Source organism: Asterias amurensis, chromosome 8 (genome assembly GCF_032118995.1).
Source record: "Asterias amurensis chromosome 8, ASM3211899v1".
Lineage (NCBI taxonomy): Eukaryota > Metazoa > Echinodermata > Asteroidea > Forcipulatida > Asteriidae > Asterias > Asterias amurensis.
In genome coordinates this window covers 12,162,163-12,184,710 of record NC_092655.1, presented here as the reverse complement: position 1 = coordinate 12,184,710, position 22,548 = coordinate 12,162,163, and the positions used below count along the sequence as shown (strand labels likewise).

The following is a 22,548-nucleotide window of genomic DNA, read 5'->3' as shown; positions in this document are numbered from 1 at the left end:
CAAAACACAAATTATTACACAACAATTAGCACAATTAGCGCCATATCACGAGGAATATGAAACGAGAAGAAATGCCTGGATTTATTACAGTTTTCGGTCAATTTCGGCAAATGAGCAGCCAATTCAACAACCACGCTATTCTATTTCGTGCAAAATCGAATGCTACTAAAAAGGGTCATTCCAAAAAACCAAAGAAGGAAACAAAAAATTCTCCAGAAGACGATCAGAGCATACTGATCGAAACGTCGAGTTGAAACCAACGGTTCCTTTCAAAACCACCCAACTCATTAGAAATAGTCATTACATGGTGTTACCGTAAACCTTTCCATATCATAACTAATAATGGTATAAATATAGTAATGGTGGGAACATTAAATAGGCCTAGCCAAAACACACAGTGCACTTGGGCAGTGTCTTTGCATTCCTCAGAAAGGCTAATTCGATTGGTTGTCCGTTAAAATGGGTGGTTTGTCTATTTCGCACGTAAGTAATCGTGGGAAACGGAGGTTTCAAGGAATCACGTGCGATATTTGAACAGTATTGATCGATTAATTAGTTATTGACGTATCAAACAGTATTGTTTATGCAAAATATGTCGATTATATTTCTTAAAACTAGAACAGCCCACTAAAAGAGGACATTGTCACGCGAGCAGCAGAGGGCGGTACAATGTTTATATTGAGGTCTTATATAGCGCACATATCTACCGAACAAGGTACTCAAGGCGCTGAGTATTATACAACCTTTCAGAAAGATAGGTTATTGCAGAGATGAATTCTGAGACCCAATGTGTAGCACCTTATAAGGGGTTACAAAGTGCTACGGCGCATACAGCAGCCACAGCCAGAAACACCGGGGCGAACCCCTTCTTATTTCGATAAGTGCAATGGGTTCTTTTACATGCGTTTCACAAGACATGGGACCAACAGCTTTACGTCCCACCCGAAGGACGAAGCAATGGTTAAGTGTCTTGCTTAAGGGCACACGTGTCACGGCTGGGGATTTGAACCCACACTCTGCTGATCAGAAACACCAGAGTTTACAATCAGTGCTCTTAACCGCTCGGCCGAGACACTTCCCTGGCTGTCTGTTTGTTTGTTTGTTTGTAGGACTGAAAATCCGGAGCGACTTATGTCCACGAAGGGAGTAAAACCCCTCTTAGGAACACACAATCTGGAAGACATTGCTGTCAGTAGTAACGCTTCTCAGGTTCAAGTTTTGGGGAACTGATAGATTTTGTCCGTTACCGCACTACTTAAAATTATTGTAAATAATATGCTGTGTTGCTTATAACCAAGTAGGCATTAGTTTTTGCAGTGGACACTATTGGTAATTACTCAAAATAATTATTGCCATAAAACCTTTATTGGTGATGTGTATTATGGGAAGAGGTTGATGGTATAAAACATTGTGAGAAACGGCTCCCTCTGAAGTGCCATAGTTTTCGAGAAAGAAGTAATTTTCCACAAATTTGATTTCTTGACCTCAGATTTAGAACTTGAGGTCTCGAAATCAATCAATTAAACGCACACAACTTCGTGTGACGAGGGTGTTTTAAGTTATAAACTCGAGGTCTCGAACTCAAATTCGTGGAAAATTACTTCTTTTTCGAAAACTACGTCACTTCGGAGGGTGCTGTTTCTCACAATGTTTTATAATATCAATTTCTCCCCATTACTCGTTACCAAGTAAAGTTTTATGCTAATAATTACTTTGAGTAATACCAAAGACCAACATGCGCATAAAATAACAAACCTGTAAAAATTTGAGTTTAATTGGTCGTCCAAGTTGCGAGATAATAATGGAAGGAAAAACACCCTTGTCACACGAAGTTGTGTGCTTTCAGATGCTTGAATTCGAGACCTCAAATCATAAATCTGATGACTCGAAATCAAATTCGTGGAAAATTACTTTCTCGTCTAACTACATTAATTCAGAGGGAGCAGTTTCTCACATGATTGTATCCTATAAAACCCCCATTACTCGTAATCAAGAAAGGTTTTATGACGATAATTATTTTGAGTAATTACCAATAGTGTCCACTGCCTTTAAACCTATCAAGATAAATAATTCAAAACGTAAAAAGGAAATTGTTGTTTGTTTACAGAGGGGGAACGAAAGAGGGCGTGGTCACCTAACAGTTAATGCAATCAAAACAACCCTTCAACCGTGTTTAGGCATAATGATCAAAACACAGAACCCATAGGAGATAAGTCGGTGACGTCATCACTGTTTCCCAATTACACCTGCTCCCTATCGATAATTGATTAATAGCATATTTACCTAAAAAGATTTATAGGCAAATCAATATATTCTAGGTATTCCCAAAATAACCGTTTTCCATAATAAAAAGCACTTGAAGAGAGATTTTGTAATCAATTGGTGTCTGCATCTGTGAGAAAAGAGGAACGGATGAGAGGAGATTAACGTACAATGGAGGTCGCCATCTTTTTGTTACTGTTCAGCCTCTTGGCAATCACGGGATTAAAGGTATGACAACTCTAGTTCTAGTGTAGCTTGTTTTCTACTGAACTGTCTCAGGTAATACTTAATTGAGGCAGGGGTGAGGGCAATTGTCACTGTGCCTCTTTGACATTGAATCGTAGCCCCTTGATATCTAGTACACAATTTACGTTTTCATCAATAAGATGCACTCATCCTGCCTTGAAACATCCTGCCTTGAAACTAAGACTCAAGAATGGGTCGTCAACTGCTTGTGAACTGACCTGAACTGTTCTGAACTGAATGTATAACTGTTTTTCAGCGATTTTTATTATTATTAAACGCACTCTAAGCGAAAACTTTATGCATTTTTACTGCGTAATAACAGCTTTTAGATGTTTGATTTCCATGTAAAAACTATATAGCCCATCTATGCTGTACTCTGGGACTAGGTTTAAACATCAATTCATAAATACCTCAGACAGTTTCGCTGGTGGAGAGCGCGTCACGTGTGGGTGTTTAAACGGTTGATAAAGACTAGGTGGAGCTGTTTATAAGCGGTTGTTTTTGAATACGTTTAGATGCATACTACGCGCTAGTCCTGGTGCAAGACGTTTCTCGTTACGGACGATGCGGGCGCTATGGTGAGTTGGCCGCGCTGTGTGTGAAAGGAAAACGAGAAACGTCTTGCACCAAGACTAACTACGCGCACGAATGCAACACACATACAAAGCTCAAGGACGTCTGAGTTGCTTACTTTATTACGCCTTTTAACCAAAAGGCAGTTATGAATGGGAATAAAAGAGTAGTGACTCGTTCTTAAACTGGCGTTTAAAACCATGCAGGGTCGTGCTCGTGCGGCTCGGGCCTTTATCGCACGGCCACGACCCTGTCGGTTTTAACAATGTCGATATCACTTTTGAGCCTTTGGTTATCTATGTCTACAAAATCATTGTATAAGTGACTTGTCTTAAAACAACATAGTGACTGTTTGAAGGCAGAGGACACTACTGGTAATTACTCAAAATAATTATTATCATAAAACCTTTCTTGATTACGAGTAGTGGGGAGAGGTTGACAGTATAAAACATTGTAAAAAACAGCTCCCTCTGTAGTTTTCGAGGAAAAAGTAATTTTCGACGAATTGATTTCGAGACCTCAGATTTAGAATTTGAGGTCTCGAAATGAAGCATCTTAAAGCTTCGTGTAACCATGGTGCGACAAGGGTTTTTTCATTAATATCTTGCAACTTCGATGACCGATTGAGCTGAAATTTTCACAGGTTTGTTATTTTACGCGTGCGTTGATATACACCAAGTGAGAAGACTGGTCTTTGACAGTGTCTAGTGTCTTTAAAACGTCCCCAAACCTCAGGTGTTACTCTCATTTTTGAACATTATACACACATTCGCACCCGTTGTGGTCCAGTGCAACCCTTTTCATACACGAACCTTAACGTAATGTTTGACTGCATTTGTTTCGTTATGTATTTAGGCAGATGACACAGGGGATGCTGACATCAACAAGTATAAACTCCAAAGTACGTACAATTCGTTCTCGTATAAATGCAACAAAACCTGCGTGTGGGGATAATCCTTATTTGCACAGTTTACACGAAAGACAAATTGGGAAACATAATAATTGTGCATTCTGATGACAATCTTGCCCAGTATATTGTTATTACTCACGGGAAGAGAACTTATTACAAAGCTTCAATTTAACAGCTTCAAAGTTTGTTAATTTTTTTTTTTTTTTTAATGGGGTGTTTGTTTGTTTGTTTGTATAACAAGTGACACATATTCAATAGGAGACTTTGGAACGCTAGGTGGCAGCAGACTTACCAGGTAAATGTCCATTTTACGTATAGTTAACATTGTTATAGTTTACGTATAGTTAACATAATGCGCACATTACCGAGAACAATGGATTTTATCTGGTAAGTCTGCTGCCACCAAGCGTCCCAAAAGTCTCCCATTGCTGTAGAGGCATTATTAATATTAACTTAATATTATTTTGTTAATGATATCATAGAGTTGTCCATTGTTGGATTGAAGACCAAGCAAAGCTCTACATTCGAGGAAGGCGATATAGATTACAGTTCCCAAAATGCAGCTGATGGCGACACAGAGAATGGTATCGCGATAACAGGTAAGACACAACCTCGTTCACAGAAGTGATCGATATCACCGCGCCATTTTTTCCCAGCATGCCTCGCTCGATCACAACCCCTGGAATTGGCAAATTTAAATGTGCTATATGCTCGCACATTTAAATTAGCCATAAATGAGCGTACATATTCATTATTCAATCTTTTCTACGCGCGCATGCATGTCTTTCGTCTTGAAGAGTGTTTTTGTTTTTGTTTTTGTTTTTAAAAAACGGGTTCGTGTCATAAAAAACGCGGGCTTGATCAACATAAAAAAATGATAGATATAGAAAAGTATTATAATCTATATTTATAAAAAAAAACTTAAAACTACGCCACACGCACTTGACATCTAATGCATAACCATTTTCCTGGGCCAATCAGCGTTCTTTCTCAGTACATGCCTCCCAGTGGTTAGTGATGAGAGGTATCGATATCGATACTTTCGTTAAATGCCGTATTTTGAACCGCCTGAGAGCGAAGTGGATCAATTTCACATGGCGAAAAACAAGTAAACATACGTTTCCATTAATTTTGTGTTAATAATGTGTTCGTATTGTAGTTAATGTTTGATAAACTGTAATTGTGATGCAAGACGTTCCCCGATGAAAGCGCCCTCACGCAGTCATGGTCAATTTGTGTACCGTGTCTGACATTGCAAAACCATAAATGCGAACAAGCAAAGAACAATTATTCAAAGGCAAAATTAAACTTATTTAACGGTAGATCAATATACCCTTGGCCAACCTTGCGCAAAGCACCAGCCACCAAAGGTTTAAAATCGAGAAAACATTGACCCAATTTTTCTAACGTCACCATATACATTGATATTGCCATTTTTGGAGTGGCAGCGAGATCGATCACACCTAGCTGGAAACGAAGTTGCCCGTGTTGGTATATTGCGCAAGGTGCATTTAAAGTGACACTCTCGCACACTATTAACCACTAGCGCAACCGTTCGCCGTTTTAAAATCACAAACCAACACCCTTGACATGCCGTCGCCCATGGTTGATGTTCCATTTGCCACCTTTGGCGGCACACAACTTTATTTAACTTGATTGATGTTGACAAACGTTGGCAGTGTTTGTACAAACGAAACGTACCCTTTACTTGCATGATTATGAACGTTGTCTCATGGCAGACAATGGCAGATAGTGGCCGCATGAAGTTTAAAAACAAGGGGGTATATAATTTGTTGTGTTATTTAAACTTACTATTTATGGCGTTTTAATATTGACGTTTCGTTAAAGATCTGGAAGGAAACCCGGCCTGGTCAGTTTATCTTCAAGGGGAACACTGCATTGGAAAAGTCACTCTTTACAATCGGGCAGATTGTTGCAGTGAGTATGGATTGAAGTGGATAAGTTTTGAACGCTAGGTGGCAGCAGACAAACCAGGTAACTCATTATTTACGATCGATGGAATTACTTTGTATAAAGTCTGATGCCATGGTAAGCCCTTTTCGGTAACAATATGCTTCCCAAAATCTTGGTATAATAATGATAGACTTTGGCTTTTTTTTTTGCTTGATTAGGCTTGGCCTAATTAATGTCTCACGTGATTTCCATAAATGGAAAAAGGTTCCAAGATGTGGACCATTTGCTTATCTGCTCCTAATGCATGAATGTTTTAAATTTGATGTGATGTAAATTGTTGTTTTTCACGTGATTGACTTTACTCTCCAGAGAACTGGGGTCGGTTTCACAAAGAGTTAGGACTAGTCCTAACTTAGGACTAGTCCTAGGAGATATACAAATTGCATGGATAGTCCTAAGTAAGGACGAGTAACTGGTCCTAACTCGAGATAAGACTAGTCTTAACGAAACCCACCCCTGCACACAACCAGTCAAAATGTAAATATTGTAAATAAAAGAACAATAGACCCTATACACACCGTGCAGCGCACATTCACGTGCAACTCATGCCTGCCATTTTGTTTGTAAAAACGTGCACAAAAGAAATGGACTCCCAAAAAAGGCAGAACTGGTGGGTGGACACTCATAGTGAGGTTTAGCTGCACGCTGCGCGAGCAAAAACATGAACGTGAACGTCAAAAAATTGTGTTGTTTCTAGGTGACGTCACCACTTTGGGCTTATTGCATGCTGACATGAAAAGTGGCAACTTCACGTATGCCTAAAACGTAAGACTTTTGCAACAAAATTTCCGTTGAACCTCCCATCTGAGGTGTGTAAACACGTTACAATCCTTTTGTGCGCGTTTTGGACACAAGCAAACAGCAGAGGCGCGTACAAGTGCGCTGCGCGTTTTGCAATGGGTTTATAGCAAGCAATTTCCATCTTGCCCTAGGTGACCGTTTGAAGATGGCGACGGTTAGAGCTGGTGTCAGCAATATCCCCAACCGAAATGAGAGATGCGGGATTCAAGTGGCGGAACACGTGGCCCAGGAACGAGGAGGCGTTATTGATGTCTACTGTGACCCTCCATTGTTGGCGACAAAGGTCAGCGTGGTTCTACCGCTCAAACAACACCTTCAGCTCATGGAGGTCATGGTGGAGGAGTATCCTCTCCAACGATGTCATCGACCACAAAGTAAATCACAAAATATTTATTTATTTATTTATTTGTTTTTATTTATTTATACGAAACCTCCACAAATGGAAAAGGTAAAAATACATAGTATTTTCAACTATTGGTATCAGAAACACGTAATTAAGGAATATGATCGGCCTAACACTCATGGAAAACCCCAGATCATATTGACAAAGCATGAAACAAAAGAATTGTCAGAACGATCTGAGTAGCCGACAGAGAGTATCAAGATAATCACATTAAAAAAACGGGTTACAAAACAAAACTGTTTTGACACTATCACAACTACCAAGACAAGTTTGAAGGAGCGAGGTTTTAACCTGTGACATCCGGATAAGGAGCTCTACAACTCAGCTTTCTATAGCTCTATGTTGGAGGTCTATCTTATATTTATCAAAAACTTGATTTAGATTTAAAGACACTGGGCACTATTAGTAACTGGCAAAGACCAGTCTTCTCACTTGGTATATCTCAACATATGCTTAACATGATAAGCCTAGTAAAATTTGAGCTCGATTGGTCGTCGGAGTTGCGAGATAAATATGAACGAAAAAACACCTTTAGTTGTCACATTAAGTTGTGTGCATTCAGATGCTTGATTTCGAGACTTCAAATTCTAAACCTGAGGTCTCGAAATCAAATTTGTGGAAAATTACTTCTTTCTCGAAAACTACGTCACTTCAGAGAGAGAGCCGTTTCTCACAATGTTTTATACAACCAACCTCTCCCCACTACTCGTTACCAAGTGAGGTTTTATGCTAATAATTGTTTTGATTAATTACCAATAGTGTCCACTGCCTTTAAAAGTACAACCTTTTTGTATTGACAGGAAGGGTCTCCATTCTACAAGAAACGAAAGAACAAAGCTCTACCTTCGACAAAATGCATCCCGCAAGAGTGGCCGGGGATGGCTACATTTTAACGTTACACAAACAAGGATTTGCTTTCACAGGTAAGCCGATACCTCACTGTTTGCTAAAAAATACAAAGGGTGATAGGAAATATAGTGCGCCACCAAGAGTGCATTCTGACAAAATGTCGTTTTCAAGATGTCATTTTGCCATTGCACGTTTAGTTTCTCACTGAGACAATCGTTGTTCTGAAAAATCAAGAGCAATCATAAGCTCTATTTTCAAAAGATGTACTCAAATATACCAATTTGATTTACTCTATCTAGTCGTAAACTTTTAATTTGGACTTCTACGAATGACGTATTTGTGAAGTAATAATGACTTCCCTGGGCAAACACTGCCTTGACGCACTCTCTATTAACTCACCATTCTGCTGTAACATTTATACTTCTTGTCCACACCTCTGGAAAATAAATAACATACGTTCCTCTGCTCAGAACTCTAAGGTCCTTTAGTGCAATTTGTGCAATTTGTAAGGATTTTGCCAAACTGCTTTGCATATTATATTGGAAGTCCTGGTAAATGGGATATTTTTCAAGAATTTTCCTGTACGTATAATGTTTGTCCAAAAGAAAGCAAAATTTCTTCCCATGCATTTCATTTATGCTATTATTACGTTCTCCCGTAAGTTTTAGGACTCTTTGATCATTACGTAAAACATTACCATTAATGACCTAACATAGTTCTGAGCAAATGCTTTGCTCTCCAGTACACAGCCATGACTTCCCCTGTTTGCGAATTGCCACCTTCGATCTTTATCCATTTTTTACGTCACTATGTTCAAGAGGTTAGACTGCGAGACTTTCAACCACAAGGTTGTAGGTTCGAATCCGGTCAAGATACCTGCTGATTGGCTAGAATAGTTATTGTCGTCTAGCTAACGAATCACAATTTTTTTATTTTGTGCAGTTTACAATCTATAGTTAAACGAGTCTTTGTATGAGAGAGAATGGCTGTAGCATGCCAGCTGGATGTATTTTTTTTACCAGCTTGGTCTTAATATTCCCTTGTGGGAGCTTTGATTTTTGAAAAGGTTATCTAAACAAACTAACAGACAAACAAAGAACATCATCATCAATACCATAGTCTGCCAGAATGCGATTCGTTCATAATATCGGATCAATATTTGGGTATTTTCCCAACCCTTTTTTTATCACATAAATAACTTCATATAATTGAGTAACCAATAATGGTTTTAGATAATGTTTTGTTTGTCCCCACATGCAGGCTATGATTCTAATCCTTGGTGGAAAGTGACGCTATCACGGGAGCACTGCATCAGTAAAGTCACCCTTTATAACCGCATTGATTGTTGCAGTAAGTATTGTTCAATTCAAATTCAATTCAAAAATGGTTTATTAAAACATGACTCGCAGTTAAAAAACTGAATTGCAAAAATGGTAAACTGGTCCCCAGTCGTTATCTTAAAGACAGATACTGGTCGTACCGAACCAGATCAATGGATCCAACGCAAATTTATTACAATACACATTAATGGTACATGTACGGTGCATGTTTTACGTACGCTTACGTACGGATTGCGAGAGGATAGCGGCACTTCCGTACCATGTGACCGTCAGAATCGCGACTTAGGCTGAAGGCAAATCTCTGGACTATTCACGAGCCTTCGAAGTGTGACGTCAGATATTCAGGCTAACAAAATGGTTGCTTGCGGAACGCTAGGTGGCAGCAGACTTACAGGTGAATTTTCACTGATAACGTAGCTCTGTGGACATTGCCGAGAGCATCTGCTGCTACTTAGCATCCAAAAAGCTACGTACCCAATTGCCTTTTCCTTTTCCTGCAAATGTTGTAAAAACAACAACAATCTTTAAGGTTCTCCTCCTCATCTTCCACTCCATGGATGGCGCATCACCCGATTACATCAATGACTTAATTCATGTGTACAAACCTCCCAGACAGCTTCGATCCTCAACCACCCTGCTCCTGAACGTTCCACGCTGCTCCTGAACGTTCCACGCTGCTCCTGAACGTTCCACGCTGCTTGCACTCATGGCGTGATCACTGTTTTTCACATGCCGGGTCATCTCTTTTGAACAGCGTCCGACTTGAACTCAGAAACTCAGAAACTTCAACTGCATCTCAAAACATATCTATTTCGTAAAACGATAGCCTTCAAACTTTATGTTGTGTTATGTCGTTGTGTATTAGTAGGGTTCTCGGTTTGTTTGTGCCAGGAGTGTCATCATTGACAGACATGGCGCACTAGAGTTGTTGAACATTATTGTTATTATATAAGAAAATGTATTTTAGTTAAGTAGTGTTTTTGAAAAACGACCGTTACTAAACAGGATCATGTCATACATTTTTTGTTCAATAGGCGACAGATTGGCAGGTGCAGTTGTAAGAGCAGGGCTGAGTCCAGACATACATTCCAATGCTCAGTGCGGGTCACCCATAACTGCTGGTCAAGCCAGCCATCTTGGTGGCATACTGGATGTCTATTGTGGTCCACCGTTGAGGGCGCTTTACGTCAGTGTTGACATACCAGACACAGAGGAGCATTTACAACTGCGTGAGGTCGAGATTGAGGAACTGAAAGTTAACCCATGCGAGAGTGATGAAAGTTAGTATGATGATGTTGAATCGGGAAGGTATTCGTTTGGTTATCACTAAAGTTCATTGACAATTTTGATTGAAACCTTTGATTAAAGACACTGGACCAGTCTTCTGACTCGGTGTATCTCAACATGTGCATAAAATAACAAACCTGTGAAAATTTTAGCTCAATCGGTGGTCGAAGTTGCGAGATAATAATGAAAGAAAAAAACACCTTTGTCACACGAAATTGTGTGTTTTCAGATGTTTGATTTCAAATTCTATATCTGACGTCTCGAAATCAAATTCGTGGAAAATTACTTCTTTTTCGAAAACTACATCACTTCAGAGGGAGCCGCTTCTCACAATGTTTCATTCTATCAACCTCTCCCTATACTCATTACTATATAAATAAGGTTTTATGCTAATTATTTTGAGTATTTCAGTGTCAATTGCTTTAAGCATACATCAGCATTTGATTGTAGAACGCATTTTTACAAACATTTCACTTCAAAGTAATGTGGTTTTCTCAAAAATATAACAGACCGCATTCCCCGAACTTGATTTTGAGAAGCGTAAACATACTTGCTCAAGATTTTCGGTGATACCTCAGAAGAAAAAAAAAATCGGATGTTTAATTGTCTACATCTCTAAGGGAAAAAAGAACAATCGAGCGGTTTTAAAAACCAAAGGTATACTTAACCTTTAAAACTGGGGTTCGTGCAACGACAATTATTTGATATTATAATCGAATAACCGCAATACTCAAAGTAGATGGATTTTATAAGAAACACGAACTTGATCACTGTTCGGGGGGGGGGGGAGACAAGGAATTTTAAGGTATTGAAAGGAAAACCGTAGGGAAGTATAGGCAAATCATGTAAGATGTGGACCCTCAAATATTTGCTCGGTTGGGCCCTTGTGTGTCAAACAGTATCGTTACAACACGACAGACAGCGGACTAGTCTATGATGTAAACAAATCCAGCGGGTAAACGACTAGCTTGCCCTCGCCACTGAAACATCATCTTATTTCTCATGCCTTTTTTTCAAAGCTTTTACTGAAAATAAACTGTTGAGTAATACTCAGGGTAATACACAAGTAGGCATGAAGGCACTAAGGGTTTTGATGTATCATGGCCCCTTATTATCCAGTAATTAAGAAAACAATTTATAACTATTAAAATATATATATATATATTTATTTTTTACTTCGCAGGAGATTTGTCCATTATTGATAGGCCAACGCAGCAAAGTTCAGATTACGACGAGAGATATTCGTCAGACAGAGCTGCAGATGGCAACCGTGATCCACAATGGTTCAAACACTACCGATGTACACACACCAGTAAGTTTTGTTCCATTAAAATACAGAGGAAAGTCAGTGATGTTGTATACTCTTTCTTAAATGATCAGCATTCATCAGTGTACATCCACAAACATGAACCATACTCGTTTTGTTACAGAGACAATAAACATTTTAGTAACTCTTTGCAGATGTTGTGTTAGACAAATTCAACCACCTTTTTATGACACGGCGATTGTTTATTGATACATGAATGATATGAGAATTACTTGCTACATCAGTGGTTTTTAAACTGTTCATTAAATGGACACGAACACGTACCGATGATTGTGGCTGCGCACACCATGTATAGAGTCTTGTGCAAATCTGTTAATTTATATAAATCAATGTCGTGCACTCCTTTATAAGATTTGACAAACAATAGTAAAGAAGACAAGTAGGGTTCGAAACTTTGCATGAGGGGTTTGCGGTAACACAATGTAATGATATTCTCTCTAATTGAGTTGGGGTGGTTCTGAAAAGAACCGTTGGTTTCAACTCGAGGTTTCGATCAGTATGTTTTAATGGTCTTCTAGAGAAAGCTCCGGAAGACGACTATCAAACTGATTTAATTTATCCTTTGATTCTTTCTTTGCTCTTTTGTGTTTTTAGAGTATGAAGATGATCCATGGTGGATGGTAAACCTTCAAGGTGAACACTGCATCAGTAGAGTGGTCCTTCTCAATCGTGGGGATTGTTGCAGTAAGTACTCAACACATCTGCTTTATTGAATAAATGTATTAAGCCATGTTCGCATTGGACTTAGAATCGGTAACTTACCCATTCTAAGTCCAATGCGAACAGCCCGGGAATTTTTTCCTCCCAGGTAACTTACCCGACCAGAATGGGTAGTTTAACCGTTGAATTATTGGTTTGGTGTTTATAGAACTGTATATTCGGCTGTTTCCCGTATTCTGTGAAAATACATCACATGCATATAACTCAGGTGGGATTGAAACCCACGACGTTTGCAATGCTATAGCAGTGTCTTACCAACTACACAACCAATATTGCTAGAGGTAGCTTTGAGGCATATCGAATCCTATTTTCGGCAGCGGGTACCACAACGATTTATAAAATAATAGATGTTGCATCACTGGCATCAGGGGAAAGGAATACTAACCTAACACCGACGATGTGAGTAATTCAGCTGATAGATTGTTGAAAACCATTTCAGTCTCTGTTGTTTTGTTTATTACTATCACCAGGTGAGCGTTTGGAGAATGCTGTTGTTCGCGCGGGTACCAGTGCCGACATTCATGACAATCCCCAGTGTGGTGATAAAGTGAGCAGCGACATGGCAGCCCCCATTGGGGGAACCATTGAGTTCGTATGCGACCCACCGTTGGTGGCGCGTTACATTAGCGTCGACATACCCTCTGATAGGCGTTCTTTTCTGCAGCTATGTGAGGTGACAGTAAAAGAGCTCATCACAAAAGACGCGTGTGGAGAGGCGCCAGAACCCACAGAACATGTTCCTGTCACCGAGCAGAACCCAAAGAAAGTCATACAAGAACCAGAACCAAAAGAACCTGTCGAAGAGCCGAACCAAAAGGAAGTTATAAAGGAACCGGAACCAATAGAACCTGTCGAAGATCAGAACCCCAAAAAAGTCATAAAAGAACCAGAACCAATGGAACCCGTCGAAGACCTGAACCAAAAGAAGGTTCTTGCTGGGCCAAAGAAAGTCATTAAGGAACCCAAACAACAAGAACCTGTCGAAGAGCACAACCCAAAGATAGTCATAAAGGAACCAGAACCACAAGAACCTGTCAAAGAGCGTTTTCCAAAGAAGGTTGGTGGATGGGTAAAGATTCAAGAAGATGCTCCCAGAGGCGAGGGTCCGTAAGCTTTAACGGCCGACGAGAACGCGATCCAAAACTACACTTGACAGAAAAATAAACATTTTTTACGCCGTTTTAATTGTCACATGTTTTATTAACACACTATAAACATGGTTTTAATTTAAGGTTATGAGGTTTTCTGTTTTTCTTTAACTGTAACCAAGTAGCTCATAACAAAACAGGATATGTATCTGGAGCAGTGTGCATGGGTTATCCGGTGTACTTTTAGATAACCGTTTTTTAGTACTCAAAAAGTCACAGAGGGCGCATGTAGGGAGCCAATAGTTGAAGAGGAACCAACATCCACTTTAACAACTTAGGAAAACAAAACAAATCGCTGCAAACTGCTCACAAACCTAAGGGACCTATAGTATAAATGGAAAAAGAAATAGCTTATTGCCCGACGTTTTGACTCCAGCACAGTCTTCCAGGAAGTCTAACGATCAGAAACAGAATCTTCTAGGGTTGAATCGTCAGGGCACAAACTATTGTTGTTCAATGGGGGACTTTTTGGAAGCTAGGTGACAGCAGACTTACCAGTGAAATCTATGATTTTACTATGCGCATGCTCACAACAACGTAAGTGATTACAGTTTACCAATACCAGGGATGCGTTTTGGCGGTCGTAACCAATAGCTGTTTTGGTTAAGTTGCCAATTGGTTAACCACTGTCCAATGACTGCAAGAATTATACTGGTTACGACCGCCAATACGCACCCCTTTGTAGGTCTGCTGCCACCAAGCATTTCAAAGTTCCCAAGTATCAGATGTGGCCGGTATGCGTATTTGTACGCGAGGTTTCGTACTGTAAACTGGCAATTCCTTTCTTGCGTAAAGGAGACCACGTTTCCACGCTCTTTGAAATAGTCCTCCATGAAGGAGATGTGTATAAATAACGGCGTTATAATAAATATACAAAATTTATGCCTTCTTTCCCTTTTTTAAATAATCCTACATTAAGGAAACATAATTTGCATAACGGCGCTATTAATAACGTAGTATTATCTCAATACATTACTTAAAGGTGTGTTACAATACTACACCCCTCGCAGCCTGCGGCAAAAATATGCCACCGGTGTCAGATGCGGTTTTGCACGGGGCGAACACAACTGCACTGGACGGACACAATTGCATTATAAAGCAGCGTCCGGGCGTACACGGTTGCATATGCAATAATGCGGACATTATTTCATATGCAATAATGTCCTCCGGATAGTATTGCATAGAGGACATAGTTGCATGCGACACCGGCACCTGACACGAGTCACCAATCACGGTCACGTGGTATACGTTCCTGCATTCCCGGTTGACTATTAAAGCGTCAGAAACACCACTGCACACACCTCACGGTAATGACGAGTTAAACATTTTATTTATTCAATACTTCTTGTATTAAAGTTAACCAATCGCACTGCAAATCAAATGTAACTATTTCAACACGACCAACCGCGCACTGCCCCTCCCAATGTCCCTCTTGGAAAAGAATTAACCCTTTAAATATGTTTCGAAAAAGTTATGAAAAAAATGAACTAGGCTTTATGTCAGACGTTGAAATAAGTCGGTATACCAATTGTAAATGGAGTGATTGCACTAGACGGCATTGACCAACATCTTTGATGATAAAAAATAATTTTGCAAGGCGCTTAGAAGATACAACTACCTGACATTAGCAAAATGTTTAGAAATTAAAAAAAAAAATTGAAATGGATTCTCAGATTAATATTAAAAGTCAAGTGTAATATTTAAGTACCCAAATCCTATGATAAATAAACAAAATGCTTTCTTTGTTCCAAACCAGTGGTGGTCTCCGGTAAAAAGTTATTGGCTGCACGCGTGTTTATCTGTCTAGCCTTTATCACTCCACTGCAGGAGCATAGCCTCTTCACCAAAAGGAATTGCTCGGCGACAGACAGCGCAGAATAGAGTAAAATAGAAATTTTTCTCTATTTCACTCTATCCTGCGCTGTCTGCTGCCAAGCAATGCCCTTTAATAAAATAATAATAGTATATAATATATGTGCTTAATTTAGCTTTACTTCTGTTTTGTCGCCGTCTTTTTCGTGTCCGGTTTCTTGGAGTCCAGATGGTTGTTTTGCACCGTTTGTTTTAAAATGCATATTATGGTTTTGTCTAGTAGGACATGTGCGCTTTATAAGAACTTTGTTTTGTTATTATGGTTGGAAAGATGTTTTTAAAGTAGAATGCAAATGAACCACACAAACATGCCTCGAAATTGTTAGTTCGGAAAGTAAAAGGAAAACCACGCAATTCCGAGGCAGGTTTGTCCGGATCATTGTTTTTTACTTTTAAAACATCATTCCGACTATATGCATTTTATAACAAACGGTTACAAACGATTTTTATAGACCAACTCGTCCTATCCCAGGCAACGTAGGCCTACTGTTCCTTATAACGAGTTCGGTGTGGTTGGGTGTGTAAACCAAGGAAGTTTTGGGAGTTATGAACAAACGTATATCGTACCCTTTAAGTTTTAGTAACCTGCATAATAACCGTTCGATAATGAACGTCGAACAAAAAAAAGTCTATTCTTGACATTCTTCCGACCGGAGTTTACTGCAGTCATGCCACATTCCAAATAGATCACATTGTTTGTGTGTAAACGTCGCGGTTTTGTTCATGGTTGGAAGTAGGCCAGCCTTATAATCTTTGCGGCGCTCTATAATCTTTGGTCAGCACGGTATGGCATTTTCAGCTGAGTACGGGACGGGACAGGTTCGTCGCAACGTTCTGGAGGCAATTTGGTCGTATACCACTCGGCTTTAGGATTCGGATGTCGCGTTTGTGATGACCATTGACACATTTCACAGAAACCATAGCTCATACATTCAGAAGAAATGTCAACAACTGATGAAGCAGTTGGCAACATTGATGTGCTGAGTTCATTGCCTTATCTAGTGCAAAACGGCTTGGTCGTCATCGGGACATTTCTACCGACCTTGCCTGCTTAGTCCACTTGCCAGAAGGAAGTTTGTTTTAATGCAGAACATTCCAAACAGGTAAGGCTATTGATACCTTTGGGAATCGCAAGTTCCACGGGAGTTATAGCTCAAGCTCATAGCTCAAGCTCTTATAACTTCAATGTTGATCACACGGGCGGATGCAGAGAGCTCTATTAGTTTACCGTAGAGCTGTGAAACCTTTACGATTGAAAGTCGGGCTAACGTGATACAAACATCGTCACAGCGATGTTCTTTCTGATTGGAGGCTGCAGGAGTGCCGATAGAGGTTGACTGTTAAATTGTAGCTTTAGAGAAGATTTGTGAAGCTGTGGTTGACCTAGCCCAGGTAGGCCTCCTTTGCATACCTCCATATGGTTGGCCAAGACCCATTGATGGTGCGTTTCACACCATGCATTGAGGAATAAATTTCGCACTATTTTGAGGCAGACCAAGACTGGGGAGAGCTCCACCCATTTCAGCCCCCAAAACAAGATACATTGATGGACAATTCTGTTGGATTACTATCTCGACAAACAGTTGCCAACGATTTAAAGGTTCTATGGATTGTGTGTGTGATTGAGCATTGGGTTTAGCTTCAAACCTAATGGAGGTCATCCGTAAAATGGCGAACGGTAAGCGAAGATCTATTTGTTTTCTTTTTTTGCAGGTTACCATCACCCCCTACTTTTAGAATTTTCAAATTTGTATGAATCCCTTTTTGTCTTTTAAACGACGGCTTTTTGTGGTTGGAGTTGTTGTTTTGATTTGTTTTTATCTCTAGTATGACATATGTACTTATTTGAGCTGTATGTGGTTTTGTAGGTAATTTTCAGCTGATTTTTGTAATCGAACAATGGATTAATGATTTATAGAGCGCCTTCAAGCAAGCCCCAGAGAGCTAGCAGTAAAAAAAAAATGACAGTAAAGGAATAGTCTGAAATTCAGATGAAATGTGCGAATAGAGCAAAAAACATACTGGTTATAACCACAAGTAGTTTGTTGACAACTCATGGCTGGGTTACCCTGGTTAAATTGTCCATACCAAGGTTTAATAAATTAGACGAGAAGAAAAAATCCCACTTCTCCCCCATCCCAAAGAAGTTAGATGTTATTCGTTGAACTTGTTAATGTTGTCCTCCACTTGAATCAAGGTGATGCCTCACTGTCGGGCGTTTGTCTAATTGCATATTGGTCGCAGACAGTGATGCACTTTTTGAAGATTAGTCTTACTGGAACATTCCCATGAGTTTGAAACTTCAAGTCATATTGGCCCAGTTTCATGAACCTGTTAAAAGCAGTAAATACTGCTTAGCAAATTTCTCTGCTAGGAAAACAAATGAGTTAGGAGCTTTTTGCAACAATGCAAACTTCATGGAATGTTGGCTGGTAACCCGTTTCTGTTTGTAATATGTATGTTAAAGGCTCTTGGACACTATTAGTAATAATTGTCAAAGACCAGTCTTCTCACTTGGTGTATCTCAACATATGCATACAAAAAAGCCTATGAAAATTAGAGCTCAATTATTGATCGCCGGAGTAGCGAGATACTTATAAAAGAAAACACCCATGTCACACAAGGTTGCTTTCAGATGCTTGATTTCGAGACCTCAAATTCTAATTATGGGGTCTCGAAATCACATTCTTTGAAAATTACTTCTTTCTCGAAAACTACACGTTACTTCAGAGGGAGCTGTTTCTCACAATGTTTTATATTATCAACCTCTCCCTATTACTCGTTACCAAGTAAGGATTTAATAATTATATTGAGTATTAACGAATAGCATCCACTGCCTTTAAGCTGTGCTTTGCAAGTTGGTATGCTTATACATGCTTTATAAAATTGGGCCCAGTTGACATGTCTCATCATTGTTGTCATAGTTTTGTAATCAAAATAATGTAATTTTTAATAGTCAAAAGAGAAAGATAAAAATCGTACAACAACTTTATTCATATTTATTCATGGTTTATTTATTAAAACACTGCAATACAGCGGCTAAAAAGCCGAAATGCACAGTTTACAAAAAAGTCATTGAAAAACATTACTATTATATAGACAAAAAATATATTAATGTAAAAACTTAAAAAGAGCACAAAAACAATTTGATAAGATTAGAAAACCAACCATCGCTCACTTAGAAAAACCAATATAATTGTCATTAAAGTTACAACAATGATTACTAATGAGACTAGGAGTCGCTACATGGCAAAAAATAAAGAAATGGCAAATTACAGTTGGCAAGAACACATATCAATTTTAATTAACGATAAGGATTACATTTTGTGTGTAAAAATAAACGGGGAAAACAGTATGGTTGGTTTTACCTATTCAGAAGGTCCTACGAATTTGAATTCGTTTTTGTCCATCTAATAACCTATAAATGCAAATTGTTTTTGAAATTCATAGGAAGCTGATATCGCAAAATGAAATGAAAAATTAAAATAGGGTTGAAATCCGAAAGAGCACAAAAACGTATACAAAGGCCCATGCAAGGCGTCTGCATGCAAAATATGTCCTCTATGCAATGGTTTTGCATATGCAATCATGTCCGCCCCCGTGCAAAACCGTCCTTTCTGTAAATTAGACGCCCTTGTCGACGGAACACGTTCGCTTGATTGGTCGTTGCGAGATAACTATGAAAAAAAAAAACACTTGTCACACGAAGTTGTGTACGTTCAGATGCTTGATTTCGATACCTCAAATTCTAAACTTGAGGTCTCGAAATAAAATTCGTGGAAAATTACTTCTTACTCGAAAACTACGTCACTTCAATCAGAGGGAGCCGTTTGTCACAATGTTTTATACTACCAATCTCTCCCCATTACTCATTACCAAGTAAGCTTTAACGCTAATAATTATTTTGAGTATGTACCAATAGTGTGCACTGCCTTTAAAGTCAATCGGAGACTTTCGGGTACTTTTGGGGATACTTTTGAATTCTAGGTGGCAGCAGACTTACCACGTAAAGCCATTGTTCCATAGAAATATTAGGAGCATGTTCAAAACGACATAAACAATGGCAATTTACTGTAAGTCTTCTGCCACCGAGCATTCAAAAGTATCCCATTCTGTATTTTTAAGTTACAAATTATGCTATCTATCAGTAATAGTAATATTTGTATGGAATAGATTAAAATCACATTTTGTGATCATACAATTTTTATTTGCTTTATGTTAAACTTGGTGATGATAGCATTCTCGTTTATAATTTATTTCTTATTTACAGTGCATTGATCAAAACTATTACAAAACATTTACAAGGATCAATATAAAAAGCATCTTTACAAAACAACAAAAACATTTAATTGCATGGAAACAAATATTAAAAACAAAAGAACAATTGATTTAAATAATTGTATTACTTTTATAATCAATACTATTTATTGATATTTGGTGTTTTTTTTACATGCGATTGCAAGGATGCCGATGTCATTACAATGTGAAATATATGAGACGAATTAGATAAAATAAATTTGAACTTATAGTTACTGATATACAATGAGGAACTGAAATTGAAAACAATTCAACAGGTTATAAGGTTTGCTGTAATGCAAAAGCACCTATGCGTACCATTTCGACGTTTCGATCAGTATGCCTTCAATTCAATTCAATTCAATTCAACGAACATTTCCACAAAGAGTAATCATTTAATAAGAAAACAAAACAATAGATACAATAACACTACAAGTGGAGGCGTTACCCAGGAAGCCGAAGCATAAATGGAATGCCTTAACCATACAAAAAATAGACTTAAGTAAACAATAAAGAACTAGCAAAACAAAATACAAAAGACAAAACAAAACAATGAAACAAAAACAGACAAACAAACGGGATAGAACATAAACTGTAGTACACATCAGATGGACATATGCAACATTACGACAAGGTTAATAAAAGAGGTACCAAGCAAAACAAAGCACATTTAAAACAAGACAAAATACATGTAAACTATGCTATATATACTGGGAGATAAGATGGTTTTTGAAAGCGGTTTTGAATCGGCCAATAGAGGACTTTGATTTTACAGACTGCCCGAGTCTATTCTATGGACGTGGTCCACGAGAACGAAGCTTTAATTGGCCACTTCGAGGTTTGGTAGACACTTTCGTGCTTCCATGCACGTCACGCAGGAGATGTCCAAAGATGATTAGGCACTAAAGGCAGTGGACACTATTGGCAGTTGTCAAAGACTAACCTTCACAGTTGGTCTCAACATGTATAAAATAATAAAAGAAAAAACACACCCTTGACACACGAAGTTGTGTGCGTTTAGAAGCTTGATTTCGAAACCTCCAGTTCTAAATCGGAGGTCTCGAAATCAAATTCGTGGAAAATTACTTCTTTCTCAAAAACTATGGCACTTCAGAGGGAGCCGTTTCTGACAATGTTTTATACCATCAACCTCTCCCTATTACTCATCACCAAGTATGGTTTTATGCTAATAACTATTTTGAGTAATTACCAATAGTGTCCACTGCCTTCAAGTTTGGGTAGCTACAACGTTGATGAATAGACCCTTTCTGAAATAACCACTGCTCCCGAGACCGTCTTGGCATTAACAAAAAACTCAACCCTCCCACCCTTATACATGTATATAAGTCTCCGTTGTCGCAGCAGGACACGAACAAATCCAGGCAAATCCGTTTCACTTCAACATGTTGATTTTACTTTCGTGGGACAAATCTCACGAACAGAGTCTTCGGAGCCAAATTAGTACTGCCAAGTGTAAGAGGAATCTGAAATACAACGTGAAATGTTTTAAATCATGTTATCAGTAAGAACAATTTATTTTTATTTTTTGTAGACTATCACATTATCCAAGGTGCACCTGAAAACTCCCAGTTAGCGATTGGCTAATCAAGCTTTTTTGGGGGGCTAGTTACTCTGTCTATGAATTCAGTTTATATTCTATTTTGCCCCTAATTCTAAGAGAATACGCTTGAGAAACAAATAAACTTCAGATTTGAGTAGCCAGAGCAAGGCCGTTCACCTGCTGGATTTGTTACAACATAGACTGGTCCGCTGTCTTAAATTCCCCATTATAAATGGATACACAAACGAGCTTTCTTTCTTGTATTAATAATAATGTTTGAAACCTGACCACATCTTTAAAAAGGACAACCCCTGGAATTGTGAAATACGATGACTATTTGTAGCATTGGAAGTTGCCAACATGCAGGGTTTTATAACAACCTCCCATTTGGACTCTTACGCACTTTTTAACAGGAACGTTCAAAAGTCTCAAAATAACTTCTGCAGAAAGATAACAATCTCGCATAGAATAAAGCCATTTTTTTTTCTTTTGGTTACCACACTTACCTCAGTTTCCGGGCTGACCTCAAACCGGAAGTTCTGCATCACACGTACCAGCGCCATTTTAATTACCAGCAAGGCAAATCGCATGCCGATGCAATTTCTAGGTCCAATACCAAAAGGCAAATAAGTACCGGGTTGTATGGATTCTTTGTTCTCGGCACTAAACCTGTTTGAAAATACACACAATGAACAAATAGGTTGAAAGTTGACAGGGACTGTGAGGAAATTAAAGAACTACTCTCTTAGAGGCACTGTACACGCTTGGTAATTGTCAAAGATCGGTGTTCTCATCTGGTATATCCCATCATAAGCATTAAATAGCAAGGCTGTTAGAACTTTGGCTTAATCGGTCATCGAAGTTGCGAGAAAATGATGAAAGAAAAAACACCCTTGTTGGACGAATGTGCGTGCTTTCAGAACGGAATACAATACTTCTAAGCTAGACGATATTTTAGTGAGAAATTACCTCTTTCTCA

The 22,548-nt window shown here is 38.8% G+C and overlaps 2 protein-coding genes across 2 annotated transcripts in view; one reads left to right on the top strand and one right to left on the bottom strand.

Annotated features, from left to right (window-relative positions):
• The first annotated feature begins 2,392 nt into the window (after positions 1 to 2,392).
• Positions 2,393 to 15,429, top strand: LOC139940588 (uncharacterized). Its single transcript, XM_071936919.1, has 11 exons — positions 2,393 to 2,490; positions 3,937 to 3,982; positions 4,474 to 4,590; positions 5,840 to 5,929; positions 6,898 to 7,140; positions 7,970 to 8,092; positions 9,279 to 9,368; positions 10,393 to 10,638; positions 11,829 to 11,957; positions 12,567 to 12,656; positions 13,163 to 15,429. The coding sequence occupies exons 1-11, from the start codon at positions 2,434 to 2,436 to the stop codon at positions 13,801 to 13,803; spliced, it is 1,872 nt and encodes a 623-aa protein (XP_071793020.1). The 5' UTR covers positions 2,393 to 2,433; the 3' UTR covers positions 13,804 to 15,429.
• Positions 15,430 to 18,700: 3,271 nt separating this feature from the next.
• Positions 18,701 to 22,548, bottom strand: part of LOC139941199 (cytochrome P450 3A24-like) — a 63,539-nt gene continuing 59,691 nt past the window's right edge. The window contains exons 12-13 of the mRNA XM_071937660.1: positions 22,076 to 22,238; positions 18,701 to 21,492 (exon numbers count right to left, since the gene is read on the bottom strand). Coding sequence (XP_071793761.1) covers positions 21,421 to 21,492; positions 22,076 to 22,238 — 235 coding nt within the window. The 3' untranslated portion in view covers positions 18,701 to 21,420. The remainder of the gene's footprint in view (positions 21,493 to 22,075; positions 22,239 to 22,548) is intronic.

Coding starts and splice junctions, on each gene's coding strand:
- LOC139940588 (XM_071936919.1), top strand. CDS start 2,434: ATGGAGGTCGCCATCTTTTTGTTACTGTTCAGCCTCTTGGCAATCACG. Junction 4,591..5,839: donor GAATGGTATCGCGATAACAG/GTAAGACACAAC, acceptor GTTTCGTTAAAG/ATCTGGAAGGAAACCCGGCC. Junction 12,657..13,162: donor CAATCGTGGGGATTGTTGCA/GTAAGTACTCAA, acceptor TACTATCACCAG/GTGAGCGTTTGGAGAATGCT.